Raw genomic sequence first — 14,340 nt, 5'->3', positions numbered from 1 at the left:
CACTTGTCTGTTTTGTGACTTTGAGCAAGTCACTTCACTTCTCTAGCATGGCTAGAGAAGCAGCGTGGCTCAGTGGAAAGAGCCCGGGCTTTGGAGTCAGAGGGCATGAGTTCAAATCCCGCCTCTGCCACTTGTCAGCTGTGTGACCTTGGACAAGTCACTTAACTTCTCTGTGCCTCAGTTACCTCATCTGTAAAATGGGGATTAAGACTGTGAGCCCCCCGTGGGACAACCTGATCACCTTGTAATCTCCCCAGCGCTTAGAACAGTGCTTTGCACATCAATAAATGCCATTATTATTATTATTATTCTCTGGGCCTCAGTTCCCTCATCTGCAAAATGGGGGTTAAGACTGTGAGCCCGCCGTGGGACAACCTAATTACCTCGTACCTCCCCCAGCGCTTGGAACAGAGCTTGGCACACTGTAAGCGCTTCACAAATGCCATTATTATTAATAGTAGTAGTAGTATTCCCTGTCTAGGGAACCAACTTCCACCGGGAATAAAGATGTCCCGCCCGTTGGCCCGGGGAGGAGGGGAGGGGACGAGCCTCTGGGCTTCTTCCCTGACGCCTCGAGCTCTGAGCCAGCATCCCCCCACCCCCCCCCACCCCCTCTCGCCCCTCTCCCTCCTCCGACTTCCCCCCTCCCTCTCTCCCCTCTTTTCTTTCCTCTCCCTTTCTCTCCCTCCTCTCTCCACTGGCGCGCTCCTCTCATGTCCTTTCCTCGCCTCTCCGCCCTGGGTTCTGCCTCTTTCCTTTCCTTTTTTCCCCCTTCCTCCCTTTCCTGGTGCCCCCTTCCCGGTGCCCCCTTAGCTGGGTCAGGACGGGAGGGAGCAGGGGGCGGCCTCCCCCCTCCCCAGGGTGGGGAGTTTCCTTGGCACTTCTAGGACTGGATTTGGGAGAGCGTGCTTGTGTTGGGGGGTGTTTTATCCGAGGAAGGGGAGAACCATCGCCCTGCGAGGCCCCTTTCCCGTTCCCAAGCGGCTCCCGGACGCATCCACCCGGGACGCGAGTCGACGTGGGAGTGGGCACCTTCCGTGCCCAGGCCGCCGCCCCGGGACTGCCAGCTAGCCTCTCCCGGAGGGGGCCGTGCCCAGCGGGAATCATCGCCTATGCTCAGGAAAAGGAGGAGAAGAAGGAAGAAGAAGAAGAAGCACATCGCCATGTCCTTCTCCCAGTTCGGATACCCCTACGGCAGCGCATCCCAGGTAGGACCCAGGCGTCCGGGAGATGGGCAGAGGCGGCCCTGAGAGGCGCCTGGCGTGGGCGTGGGCGTGGGCATGGGCGTGTGTGTGGAGGGGGGATCGTACATGTGCGGAGGGCGTTCGTCCGTGCCCACGGGTGTATGCCGGACGAGAGGTGATGGGGGAATCATACATGTGTGGAGTGCATTCGTGTGACCGCACAGGTGTATGCGGTAGGGAGTGTGAAGGGGGAATCATACATGTGTAGAGTGCATTCGTATGACCGCACAGGTGTACGAGGGAGGTAGTGTAAAAGGGGAATCATACATGTGTGGAGTGCCTTCGTATGATCGCACAGGTGTATGCGGGAGGTAGTGTGAAGGGGGAATCATGCATGTGTGGAGTGCATTCGTATGACTGCACAGGTGTCTGGGGAGGTAGCGTGAAGAGGGAATCATACATGTGTGGAGGGCGTCCGTATGACCGCACGGGTGTATGCTGTACGTAGTGTGGAGGGGGAATCATCCATGCGTGGACTGCGTTCGTAGGCGCGCACGGGTATAGGCGGTAGGTAGTGTGAGAGAGGAATCATACATGTGTGGAGGGCGTTCATGTGTGTCAACGTATGTGGAGAGGGTAGCCCTCCCCTCGCCCACTCCCCCTGTGCGGTTTTAGGCTCGGGCCCAGCAGGTGGGCAGCAGCAGCCACCTGGTCCCCTAGGCCCAGCGCCCTTCTCCCTCTGAGAGCCGCGGTGCCCCCTCTTACCTTCTTCTGCAGCAGAAGGAGGGGGGCGAGGGGAAGGGCACAGGGGCTAAGATCGGCCGTGGGTGTTTTTAAACTCATCTCGGGCTCTTGGTCACCCCGACGGCCCTTGCCTCAGTTCCCTCCTCTGTAAAATGGGGATTAAGACTGCAAGCCCCATGTGGGACAACCTGATTTCCTTTTATCTACCCCAGTGCTTAGAACAGTGCTTGGCACATCATCATTATCATCAAAATAATGTTATTTGTTATTACTATGTACCAGGAGCTGTACTAAGCGCTGCAGTGTGGCTCAGTGGAAAGAGCCCGGGCTTGGGAGTCAGAGGTCATGGGTTCTAATCCCGACTCCACCACTTATCAGCTTTGTGACTTTGGGCTGTGTCACTTAATTTCTCTGTGGCTCAGTTACCTCATCTGTAAAACATGGGGATGAAGATTGTGAGCCCCACGTAGGACAACCTGATCACCGTGTATCCCCCCAGCGCTTAGAACAGTGCTTTGCACATAGTAAGCGCTTAACAAATACCATCATCATTATTATTATTATACAAGCAAATCAGGTTGGACACAGTCCATGTCCCATATGGGGCTCACAGTCTTCATCCCCATTTGACGGATGAGGTAACAGAGACACAGGGAAATGAAGTGACTTGCCCAAGGACACGCAGCAGACAAGTGGAAGAGTCGGGATTCGAATCCATAACCTTCTGACTCCCAGACCCGTGGAGAAGCAGCGTGGCTTAGTGGAAAGCGCACGGGCTTGGGAGTCAAAAGTCGTGGGTGCCAATCCCGGCTCCACCACTTATCAGCTGGGTGACTTCGGGCAAGTCACTTAACTTCTCTATGCCTCAGTTACCTCATCCGTCAAATGGGGATGAAGACTGTGAGCCCCACGTGGGACAACCTGATTACCTGTATCTACCCCAGAGCTTAGAACAGTGCCTGGCACATAGTAAGCGCTTCACAGCTACCATTATTATTATTGTTGTTGTTAAGTGGCGGAGCAGGGATTAGAACCCATAACCTTCGGACTCACAGACCCGTGTTCTATTCAACACGCCATGCAGCGGTTAACAAATACCATCATTATGATGATGATGATCAATCAATCAATCGTATTTATTGAGCGCTTATTGTGTGCAGAGCACTGTACTAAGCGATTGAATGAATTGAACGAGTGGTCCGGGGCCGGCGGCGACGACCTCTCCCCTCCCCGGGCCACGCTGACCCACCCGCGGATCTTTCCCTTCTCCGCCTCCGGCCCTGGCACCGTCCCTGGCACCGTCCCGCGCAGTTCCTGGTGCCCACCGCCCCCAGCTCCGCCTGCTGCGAGTCCTCGTCCGGCCCGGCGGCCTCAGCCTCCTCGGGCTCGGCTCCGGCCTCTGCCCTGTGCTGTGCGTCCTACGAGAGCCGGCTGCTGGGCAGCGGGAGGCCCCAGCTGGGTGCCACCCTGGCCGTGTACGGGCCCCCCTTCGCCACCGCCGCCTCGCCAGGCTACGGGGGCTACTTGCCCTACAGCGCCCAGCCGCCCGCGCTCTGCAGCGCGCTGGTGAGTTCGCCCAGCTCCGGGCCTTCCCCGGGACCCCTCAAGACCCTCCCCCCGGCCTGGACACCACCCAGAGACCCCCGGACCCCCTGCCCGCCCCTGCAGGGCACAGAGAAGGGGAAGCGTGGCTCAGTGGAAAGAGCCCGGGCTTTGGAGTCAGAGGGTTCAAATCCCGGCTCCGCCAACTGTCAGCTGTGTGACTTTGGGCGAGTCACTTCACTTCTCTGGGCCTCAGTTACCTCATCTGTCAAATGGGGATGAAGACTGTGAGCCCCCCTGTGGGACAACCTCCCCAGCGCTTAGAACAGTGCTTTGCACATAGTAAGCGCTTAACAAATGCCATCATTATTATTATAAGGAATATCGGGAAGCCCAGCCCAAGGGAAAACCGGGCCAGCCGGATCCGCGCTAGGCCCAGTCCTGCCGGGGGGCGGAGGAGGGGGCAGAGGAAGGGGCAGAGGAAAGGGCAGAGGAGGGGGCGGCAGGGACCCGTCTCCCTCCCCCTCCTTCCGCCCCCGGTCTGGGACCCCGGCTCTCCTGTTTCCCCTCCAGAGTCCCGCATACGAGGTCAAAGAGGCCGCTGGCAACTTGCCCCCGGGGTTCGCCCAGCCCCCCGCCTACTACCCCTACGACCCTCCCCTGGGCCAGGGTCAGTACGACAGGTAAAGTCCTCTCCGCGGCCCAGCCGGGGGCAGGGGGAGAGGAAATGGGGGTGAGGGGCCGGGGAAGAAAGGATGGGCCAGGACCGGTCGGGAGGAAAGCCACTCCAATGCCCCAGTTGAGGTGGTGGGGAGGGGGGGCCTACAGGGCTTCTAACCCCCTTACTAACCCCAGCCAACCCGGCCTGCAGAATCGCAGCCGGGATTCTGGAATCTCAGCGCTTAGGACAGTGCTTGGCACGTAGTAAGCGCTTAACAAACCCCATCCTTTATTAGTAGTACTATTACCGGGGGCGGAGGGGCGGGCTAGGGCTGGATCTGCCCCCTCTCCCCCGCCCCCTGCGCCCCCCGCAATGGGTCGGGGGTCTCGGGGGGTGGGGGCAGGTACGGCTCGGTGGACTTCAGCGGCTCGGCCCGGAGGAAGAACGCCACCCGGGAGACCACGGCCACGCTGAAGGCCTGGCTGCAGGAGCACCGCAAGAACCCCTACCCCACCAAGGGCGAGAAGATCATGCTGGCCATCATCACCAAGATGACCCTCACCCAGGTGTCTACCTGGTTCGCCAACGCCCGGCGGCGGCTGAAGAAGGAGAACAAGATGACTTGGGCGCCCAAGAGCAAGGCCGGGGATGAAACGAAGGAGGAGCAGGGAGGGGGCGGCCTGGAGGGGAACCGCCGGGAACCCGATGGCCAAGGTAAGGGCCGAGCGGGGACGGGGGGGGGGGAAAGGGGCTGGGGGCTTCGGGGGCTGCCCCATGCCAGGGATGAGGGGCCGCCCCTCCTCCGCCCCTCAAAGTAATAATCACCATAATAATTATGGCATTTGTTGAGCACTTACTATGTGCCAGACACTGTACTAAGCCCTGGGGTGGATACAATAATAATAGCGATTATTATTACGGCATTTGTTAAGCGTTTATATGTGCCAGACACTGTAGTAAGCACTGGGGTGGATACAATAATAATAAGTATTATCATTATGGCATTTGTTGAGCTCTTCCTATTCATTCATTCATTCAATCGTATTTACTGAGCACTTACTGTGTGCAAAGCACTGTACTAAGCTCTTGCGAAGTACAAGTTGGCTACATATGGAGACGGTCCCTACCCAACAGCAGGCTCACAGTCTGGAAGGGGGAGAATGTGCCAGGCACTGTACCAAGCACTGGGGTGGATATAATAATAATTATTATTATCATTATGGCATTTGTTGAACGCTTCCTATGTGCCAGACACTTTACTGAGCCCTGGAGTGGTTACAATAATAGTAATTATTATGGCAATTGTTAAGCACTTCCTATTCATTCATTCATTCAGTTGTATTTATTGAGCGCTTACGGTGTTCAGAGCACTGTACTAAGCGCTTGGGAAGTACAGGTTGGCAACATATAGAGACGGTCCCTATCCAACAGCGGGCTCACAGTCTAGAAGGGGAAGACAGACAACAGAACCAAACATATTAACAAAATAAAATAAATAGAATAAATATGTACAAATAAAATGAATAGAGTAATAAATACATACAAACATATATACATATATACAGGTGCTGTGGGGAGGGGAAGGAGGTAAGGCGGGGGGGTGGGGAGGGGGAGGAGGGGGAGAGGAAGGAGGGGGCTCAGTCTGGGAAGGCCTCCTGGAGGAGGTGAGCTATGTGCCAGACACTGTACAAAGCACTGGGGTGGATACAATAATAGTATTATTATTATGGCGTTTGTTGAGCACTTACTATGTGCCAGACACTGTACTAAGCGCTGGGGTGGATACAATAATAATCATCATCATAATAACAATAACAATGGTATTTGTTAAGTGCTTACTATGTTCTGAGCACTGTTCAAAGCACTAGGGTAGATGCAAGGTAATCAGGTTGTCCCATGGTGTGCAAATCGGGTTGGACACAGTCCCTGTTCCATGGGAGCTCAAAGTCTCCATCCTCGTTTGACAGATGAGGGAACTGAGGCCCAGAGAAGTGAAGTGACTTGCCCCTGCTCACACAGCAGACACGTGGCAGAGGCGGGATTAGGACTCATGACCTTCCGACTCCCGGGCCCGTGCTCTAGCCACTAGGCCATGCTACTTCTCAAGCAGTCTAGCCCCCCATCCTGCTAGGAAAGCAGTCCGTCCAGGGTTGGGAGCTCTCCCGCCCTGCCTGGGGGAGCCAGAGCTGGCCAGGGCGACCCCTGACCCCTGTCTCCCGGGCACTTTCGCTCTTCCCACACTCGGCAGTTTCTCTGCAGATCCAAAGGCCTGCAAGGGGGCCAAGGACCTGCGGCTGAACTACCTGGAAGACCTACAGGAGGATGAAGAGGTGGAGGAGGAGGAGGAGGAGGAGGAAGAGCAGGAAGAGGAGGAAGAGGAGGAAGAGGAGGAGGAAGAGGAAGAAGAGAAAGCGTCAGGTGGCCTGGGCCTGCTGTCAGAGTCCCTTGAGGCTGGGGCCAGGGTGGAGAAGAGCCAGTCTCCTTGTGTCAAAGCCCCCTGGATGGCGGGAGCTCACTTCCCGGACCCCCGTGAGCCCCACGATCCCCTCCAGAAGCCCCGGATCTGGTCTCTGGCTCACACCGCCGGGGCCAGGGTCCCGGGCCTCCTTTCTCAGGAGGATGCCAAGCCCCGCAGTCCCGACCTCCAACTGGGCCGGGCCCGGGCTTTGGGGCTGGAGCCCCGGGGCAGCGAGGGGAAGCCCCTTTCCAGCTACACGACTCAACCGGAGGACGATGACCCCTTCCCCGAGCCACCCCCACCTTCTGACCCCTGGATCCCCCCGCCCTTCCCACTGCAGACCCTGCCTCCACTCAGCAACTGTGCGCCCTGCCAGTCCTGCCAGTCCTGCCCGGGCCCGGCCCTATGCGTGCCTCTGCGGGGCTTCACCCTGGGGACTGCCAGCCCACCCGGCTCTCTGCTCTGAGGTCCGGTGGCCCTCCCTCCTGCTCGCCCTCCTGCTCACCCACCCAGGATCCTTGGGTTTAGGCCCGACCCCACTTGGACGGCTCCGGGTGAACTTGAGCACTGCGGGGAGGGGAGAGGGCATCCCTCCGCCCCTGGTGCCAGGGGTCGCGGGGAGATCCCCCCTGCTCCGAGAGCCCCTGCTCCCCCCAAAGGTTGACCCTGGGCCGCCGGGGACTCCCGGGATGCCAGTATGGCCAGTAGGCCCTGCCAATGGCGGCTCTTAGGCCTGTGCCGGAGTGGGGAGGTAGGTGACGGTCGAGGGGAGGGGCCGGGGGGGGGGGTTGGGACCCCGGTTTGGGGGCCCCCGGGGGCACCGGTGGGGGTTGGGCAGATTCGCCTGAATGATCTTCTGGCCATTCCCCCAGGATCAGCCTCAACCCCCTGTTCCGGACCCCGGGGGGGTGGGGGGGCGCAGGTTGGGCTCAGCCGGCCAAGGTGGGAGAGGCAAGGGGTCGGGCCAGCCTCTCCCCCCACATCTAACCCCCTAACCCCCTCCCCTTCTCCTCTCTCCGCAGGTCAGCGTCCAGTGCCCAGGGAAGGGGGTTGCCCCGGACAGCCCTGTCCGGCAGTCAGTGGAGGAGGCTGGAGGATGTGGGGAGAGAAGAGGGGCCCTCGCGTTGACTCCCCGCACCCACCCACACCCACACACACACACACACACACACACACACACATACACCTCTCCCTCCGCCCCCGCCAGGGAGGTCAAGTCGGGACAGTCCCTCTCTGCACTCGGCGGCCAGCCATCGAGCCCGGCCCATCCTCAGGCCGCTGTCCAGCGCCGTGTCCCCCCTTTCTGCGTCCTTTCTAAATGAAGTTTCCTTTCTACGGTTCCGCGTGTTTGTGACAGAGTGCTGCATTAAATGGGGTGAGGGGAAAGCACACCAACCATGCGGCCACGGACGGGAAAAAGGCCTGGGCTGTCCATGGGGGAATTACTGCCAGGACCATCATGGCACGTGGGGGCACATGGACCCAGAGCCTCCTTGCTGCTGGGTGAGGATCCTGGCAGCGCAGATAATAATAATAAGAAGAAGAATAGTATTTATTAAGCACTTACTATGAGCCAAGCACTGTTCCAAGTGCTAAGGTAGATACAAGATCATCGGGTTGTCCCCCGAGGGGCTCACAGAGGTTTATGAGAAGCAGCGTGGCTCAGTGGAGAAGAGCACGGGCTTTGGAGTCAGAGGTCATGGGTTCAAACCCCGGCTCCACCAATTGTCAGCTGTGTGACTTTGGGCAAGTCACTTAACTTCTCTATGCCTCAGTTACCTCATCTGTAAAATGGGGATTGAGACTGTGAGCCCCACATGGGACAACCTGATCACCTTGTAACATCCCCAGCGCTTAGAACAGTGCTTTGCACATAGTGCTTAATAAATGCCATCATTATCATTATCACAGTCTTCATCCCCATTTTACAGATGAGGGAACTGATGCACAGAGAAGTGAAGTGACTTGCCCAAAGCCACACAGCTGACAAGTGGTGGAGCTGGAATTAGAACTCATGACCTCTGACTCCCAACCCCATGTTCTTTCCACCAAACTATGCTGCAGATGGGACGGGTGTGCTTTTGGGTGGGGAGGGGGCTTAAGAGGGGTGGGAGTTGGGCGCGCGGAGGCGGCAAAGTAGAGCAGGGTTAGTGGGTCAGCGCCGTTTGGAAGGGAAGGGGGATGGGGAAGGGGAAGGGGAAGGCGAAGACTCCGCATTATTTCCATTTAATTAAAAGTGTCAGCCAACACTTTCCGCCCAGACTAACGAAGGAAGAGGGGCAGAGGGAAGAAGGCGGCTTTGTCCCAATGGCCGGTTGAGGCGGGGGCCATTCCCATTAACCAGGGGTCAGCCCCGGGGGGCCCGGACCCTCATTCGCCAGGCCCCTCCAAGCTGGCGTCTGGACTAGCCCAGCGGGGGATGGGGAAGGGGGAAGAGGGGCAGACGGTCTTAAACTAGTCGGTGGGGCTCCCCTAACCAAGGTACTTTTCCCCTTTCTTGCGGGGATCAACTCCCCCCAGGGACAGGCCCCGTCTGAGGCGCTGACCCGCGGCTTAGGGACCGGGAAATTAAGCTGCGAAAAGATAAACATTATTTCAGGCCGGATTTGAGGGATTAGCGCTTGTAATAAAGGGGTTTAGGCCCGTCCGAGGCTCCTGGAAAGGCTTTCGACGACCCCCCCTCACCCTGGCCCGTCCTCGTCGAGGCTATTGCTCGCCGTGGAACCCAGGGCCCAGGGCCTTCGGGAAGGGATGGCCAGATCCGGGGTTAGAGGGCTTCCTGCTCTGACCTGACGAGGAACCTCTGGTGGGGGCAGGTACCTGGCGGGGCCTGGGGCTACTGGCTGGACGGAAGCCGGGCAGAGGCGAAGTGTGATCACCGACCTCTTGGCCTCCCCGCCCTTCAGCTCCCCCCCCCCCCGCCCCCCCGCTCAGCAATCTGTCTACCCCGAGAGATGGGTCACAAATCTCTCCCAATGTAATCCTCCGGGATCATATTCCCCAAACGACTGGGATTAAGACTGTGATTGAGAAGCAGCATGGCGTAGTGGAACACTGGCCTGAGAGTCAAAATGTCGTGGGTTCTAATTCTAGCTCTGCCACTTGTCTGCTGTGTGACGTTGGGCAAATCACTTCACTTCTCTGGGTCCCAGTTGTCTCATCTGTGAAGTGGGGATTACAACTCTATGGGACAGGGAATGTGTCGAACCCGATTTGCTTGTACCCATCCCTGCTCTCAGTTCAGTGCCTGGCACATAGTAAGTGCCTAACAAATACTATCATTATTATTATTATTATTATTATTAAAAATGTGGCAGGGGTGGCCTCCAGGGACCGAGGGTGTCCATCCCCGCTTCCAACCCTTGTTCCCAGGGAAGATGGGGTTGGGTTGGGAGGAATCGGGGTGCAGCCCTCCCACCCCGTGCCGGGATGGAGAGGGCTGAGGCCTCTCTAGAGACCAGAGGGAGGTGGCTGGGGCTGGCTCTGGTCACCAGGCAGACCATCATGACTCCTCTCATCTCTGAGTAGCAGGACCACTGGCCGTGTGTGTGTGTGTGTTTGTGTGTGTTGGGTGGGGGTTACAGGGGTTGGGGACTCCCTAGACCCCCTTCCATACCCTGTATCCCTGCCCCGCCAACCAGGCAGAGCAGAAGAGTCAGCACTGTTGGCCCTTCTCTGCCCCAAGACCCACCCCTGTGCAGAGGATCCTGCTTCTTGCTGGAAACTCAGTCAGTGCAGGAACAGGCGCAAAATCCAGGAAACCTTCCCAGTTGACTTAATCTGGATTTTCTCAATCTCTTGACAGGGATCAGGATGGCCTTTTACCTTGTGATTCAAAAAGGAGGAAGAGGAGGAGGAAGTGGTAAAAGAGGAGGAGGAGGAGGAGAAACAGGAGGAAAAGGAGAAAGGGAGAAAGGGAGGAGGAAGAGAAGGAGGGGAGAAGGGGGAGGAAAAAAAAAGCCCATGACCTGGCTCACCTGAAAGGACACCTGTCAATCAGTCATCTTTATTGAGGGATTACTGTACACAGAGCACTATATACCTGTCCTTCTGTGTCCCCTTCTTCTGCCTACCTGTTTCGCTGATGTCCAGGATCCCTCAGACCCTAAGGAGCCTCCTAGCTAAACGCTTTGGAAACCAAACAAAAGCTAAGGAAATTGATCCTACTGCTAAGTGGTTTACATAGAGAGGATGCCATCTCTTCTGTCTCTGCCGGTCATGTTTCCACTGGAGCACAGAGTGCACAAGTGATTAAGCAGCAAGGGTACAGCACATTGTGAAGTTCATGTGGTCTTCATACACATTAGCTGAACTGAGACTAAAACTCAGGTCTCCTGTTTCCCAGAGTTTTGCGCCATCCACTGGGCAAACAGCAAGATTCCAGCCTCTCCAACCTTTCCTGATTGGAGCCTTAGGGCAGATTTGAAATCAGCTACTAAGGTTTAGCCTTGAACAGGAGACAGGTCAAGTGAGTGTGATTCGCACTAGCAGCACTTGTTCGGGTTTCTCTCCCACCAAGCAATCCAGATGCCCAGAATGGCTAAGGGTCCAGGAACTTCTCTAGCTCTGCTCATTCCCTGAACCAGGAAAAGAGCTCATGAACAGCTGCCTGTTCAGCTCTAGGTATCCATGTACCATGGTCATAATAATAGCAAATGTGGTATTTATTAAGCACTTTCTAGATTCCAAGCTGTAAGCTCGTTGTGGGCAGGGAACACGACTACCAACCCAGTTTTATTATGCTCTCCCAAGAGTTTAGAACAATGCTGTGCACACAATAAGTGCTCAATTAAGACCACTGACTGATTCTATGTATCAAGCACTGTACTAAGCTCCGGTTAGACACAACAAATCAGGTTGGATACAGTCCCTGTCCCACGTGGTGCTCAGAATCTAAGGGGGAGGAGAACAGGTATTGAATCCCCATTTTACAGATGAAGAAACTGAGGCACAGAGAAGTTAAAGGACTTGTCCATGATCACTCAACAGGCAAGTGGTAGAGCTGGGACTCCAGGTGCTTTGACTCCTAGGCCTGTGTTGCTTCTCTAACTGAAATGATTTGGGCTGACAGCATAGGAAGCCTCCTCCCCATCAGGCCCCTCTTGCTGGCATCCAAGAGTTAGAGCCATGATTTTTTTTTTAATGGAATTTGTTAAGTGGTTACTGTGTCTGTCCTGGGTAATTTTAGAAGCACAAATATCCTGGAATTGGAACCATCCTAGATAAATTGGATCATATTCCTTACACCCCCCCAACCCAAGCTGCTTTTATTCCCTTTAAATGCTCGGACATCTATTCCTGGGCTGGAGCAAGCTCAGTCCTTGCATAGTTTAGGGCCAGAAATGTGCTGGAACTCGTACGGAAACACTGTTCTAAGTGCCAGGGTAGGTGCACGTCAATTAGTCAGACACAGTCCGTGTTACACGTGGTGCTGACAGTCTAAGTAGGAGGGAGACAGAGTGAGTAGGAAGGATATATGTAAAAGGAGTTAACCATCCTGTCTTGCAGCATGGGTCTCGGAGCTATGTGGACCTCAGGATGACTACAAGAGGGAAGACCAGGTGCTCTGACAATTCAATTTCACAGGACGTGGTAGCCTGGGGCCAGTAGCCTGGAACCGAAGCATCACTAGGCATCAAAGTCCAGAGACCTAGTTAATCAACTCCCAAGATGGAGTCACTCTGCACACTGGCTTTGTCTGTGCAGGACCATTCTAATGACAGGTTGATGTAATCAGTAGCCCCTAAAGACAAGCAGTTTGTATGTCCCCATTTGGCTGTTCCAGTTCCAAATGTCTGAATAATTTTAGAAACACAAATATCCTGGAATTGGAACCATTATAGGTAAACAGAGAAGCAGCGTGGCTCAGTGGAAAGAGCCCGGGCTTTGGAGTCAGAGGTCATGGTTTCAAATCCAGGCTCTGCCAATTGTCAGCTGTGTGACTTTGGGCAAGTCACATAACTTCTCTGGGCCTCAGTTACCTCATCTGTAAAACAGGGATTAAGACTGTGAGCCCCCCCGTGGGACAACCTGATCACCTTGTAACCTCCCCAGCGCTTAGAACATTGCTTTGCACATAGTAAGTGCTTAATAAATGCCATTATTATTACTATTACTATTATTATTAAACTAGTCCATCTTCGTTACACCAACGCCTCACCGGCTTTTAGTCCCTTTAAATGCTCGGACATCTATGCTTGGGCTGGAGCAAGTTCAGTCCTTGCACAGTTTAGGGTCAGGAGTATGCTGGGACTTGTATGGATGTCCCAGAATGCTTTACTTTTTCTCACTCACTTCCCTCTCACCCCTGTTCTCACTCTTACCAAAGGGGGAATGCTTGGGATGGTGTCTAATGTTCTAATTTTAAATGCATTATTAGTCAGCCTGTGATTTCTGACTGATGCGCCTGGGATTTGGGGTCACAGTGTAGCACTGCAGGAAGCAATGCTGTGGCAGATAAAGAATTGCTGGCATGAGACTGTGTCCTTGAACATGCTTCCTGAGTGGCCAAGGAGTCTGCCCAAGTGAGAACTGCTGCCCTAGTGTCTATGAGTTCTCCCCATCCCCTCGCCCAACAGCTACTCTCCTGATATCTGAGGAGGAGTTCGACTTCATTTAGGCCAACTCCTTTGGAACCAGTCCATTTTCCAGAAGCAGTGTGGCCTAATGGAAAGAGCACAGGCCTGGGTTCCAATTCCAGCTCCACTATTTGCCTGCTGTGTGTCTCTGGGCAACTCACTTAACTTCTCTGGGCCACTGTTTCTTCAAACAGAGGATAAATACCTGTTCTCCTTACTACCTAGACTGTGAACACTACGAGGGATGGGGACTGTGTCTCACCTGATCATCTTGTATCTACCTTAGTGCTTTATATAGTGTTTAGCACATAGAAAGTGCTTTGTGAATACCACAATTATTATTATTATTATCACGTTGATGGTTCTGATCAGCCAGAAGAGCTCTTTCGGGCCTGTATCTCTGCCCCACCCCAGGCAGAGCGGAAGAGTCAGCACTGATGGCCTTTCTCTGCCCCAAGACCCGCCCCCGTGCAGAGGATCCTGCTTCTTGCTGGAAACTCAGTCAGCACAGGAACAGGTGCAAAATCCAGGAAACCTTCCCAGTTGACTTAATCTGGATTCTCTCAATCTCCTGACAGGGATCAGGATGGCTTTTTATATTGCGATTCAAAAAGGAGGAGGAGGAAGAGGGAGGAAAAAAGGAGTAGGAGGAAGAGGTAAAAGAGGAGGTGGAGGAGAAACAAGAGGATAAAGGGAGAAAGGGAGGAGGAAGAGAAGGAGGGGAGAAGGGGGAGAAAAGAAAGCCCATGACCTGGCTCATCTGAATGGACACCTGTCAATCAATCATCTTTATTGAGGGCTTACTGTACACAGACTGGGAAACCCTGAATGAAATTAATCAGTCAGGCAGTTGTATTGGTGTCCTGGTTCAACCCAGACACAGGACTAGAAAAATGTGAGCAGGTGACCCTCTGTAGGTGGGAAAGGCTACCAGTTTCAGGGTTCCATCTCCTGAATAGCCTTTCCTCCTGCAGTCACTGCAGCCATATTGACAGCTTCCGAGAGGTTTTTGTATTTGTTTTGTTTTTTTTAACAGTATTTGTTAAGTGCTTACTATGTGCCAGGCACTGTTCTAAGCACTGGGTTAGATACAGAGTCATCAGGTTGGACACAGTCCATGTCCCACACGGGGCTCACAGTCTTAAACCCCATTTTACAGATGAGGTAACTGAG

The 14,340-nt window shown here is 54.9% G+C and overlaps 1 protein-coding gene across 1 annotated transcript; it reads left to right on the top strand.

Moving 5' to 3' along the window:
• Nucleotides 1–1,004: 1,004 nt before the first annotated feature.
• Nucleotides 1,005–6,476, top strand: IRX6 (iroquois homeobox 6; the record flags this gene model as incomplete). Its single annotated transcript, XM_038754222.1, has 5 exons — nt 1,005–1,208; nt 3,240–3,494; nt 4,044–4,153; nt 4,535–4,845; nt 6,391–6,476. Coding segments are annotated over exons 1-5 (858 nt in total), but the record flags the coding sequence as incomplete, so codon positions are not given.
• Nucleotides 6,477–14,340: the final 7,864 nt, after the last annotated feature.

This window comes from Tachyglossus aculeatus, chromosome 11 (assembly GCF_015852505.1).
Source record: "Tachyglossus aculeatus isolate mTacAcu1 chromosome 11, mTacAcu1.pri, whole genome shotgun sequence".
Classification (NCBI taxonomy): Eukaryota; Metazoa; Chordata; class Mammalia; order Monotremata; family Tachyglossidae; genus Tachyglossus; species Tachyglossus aculeatus.
Note: the sequence above shows the minus strand (reverse complement) of the source record. Positions and strands in the feature narration are given on the sequence as shown.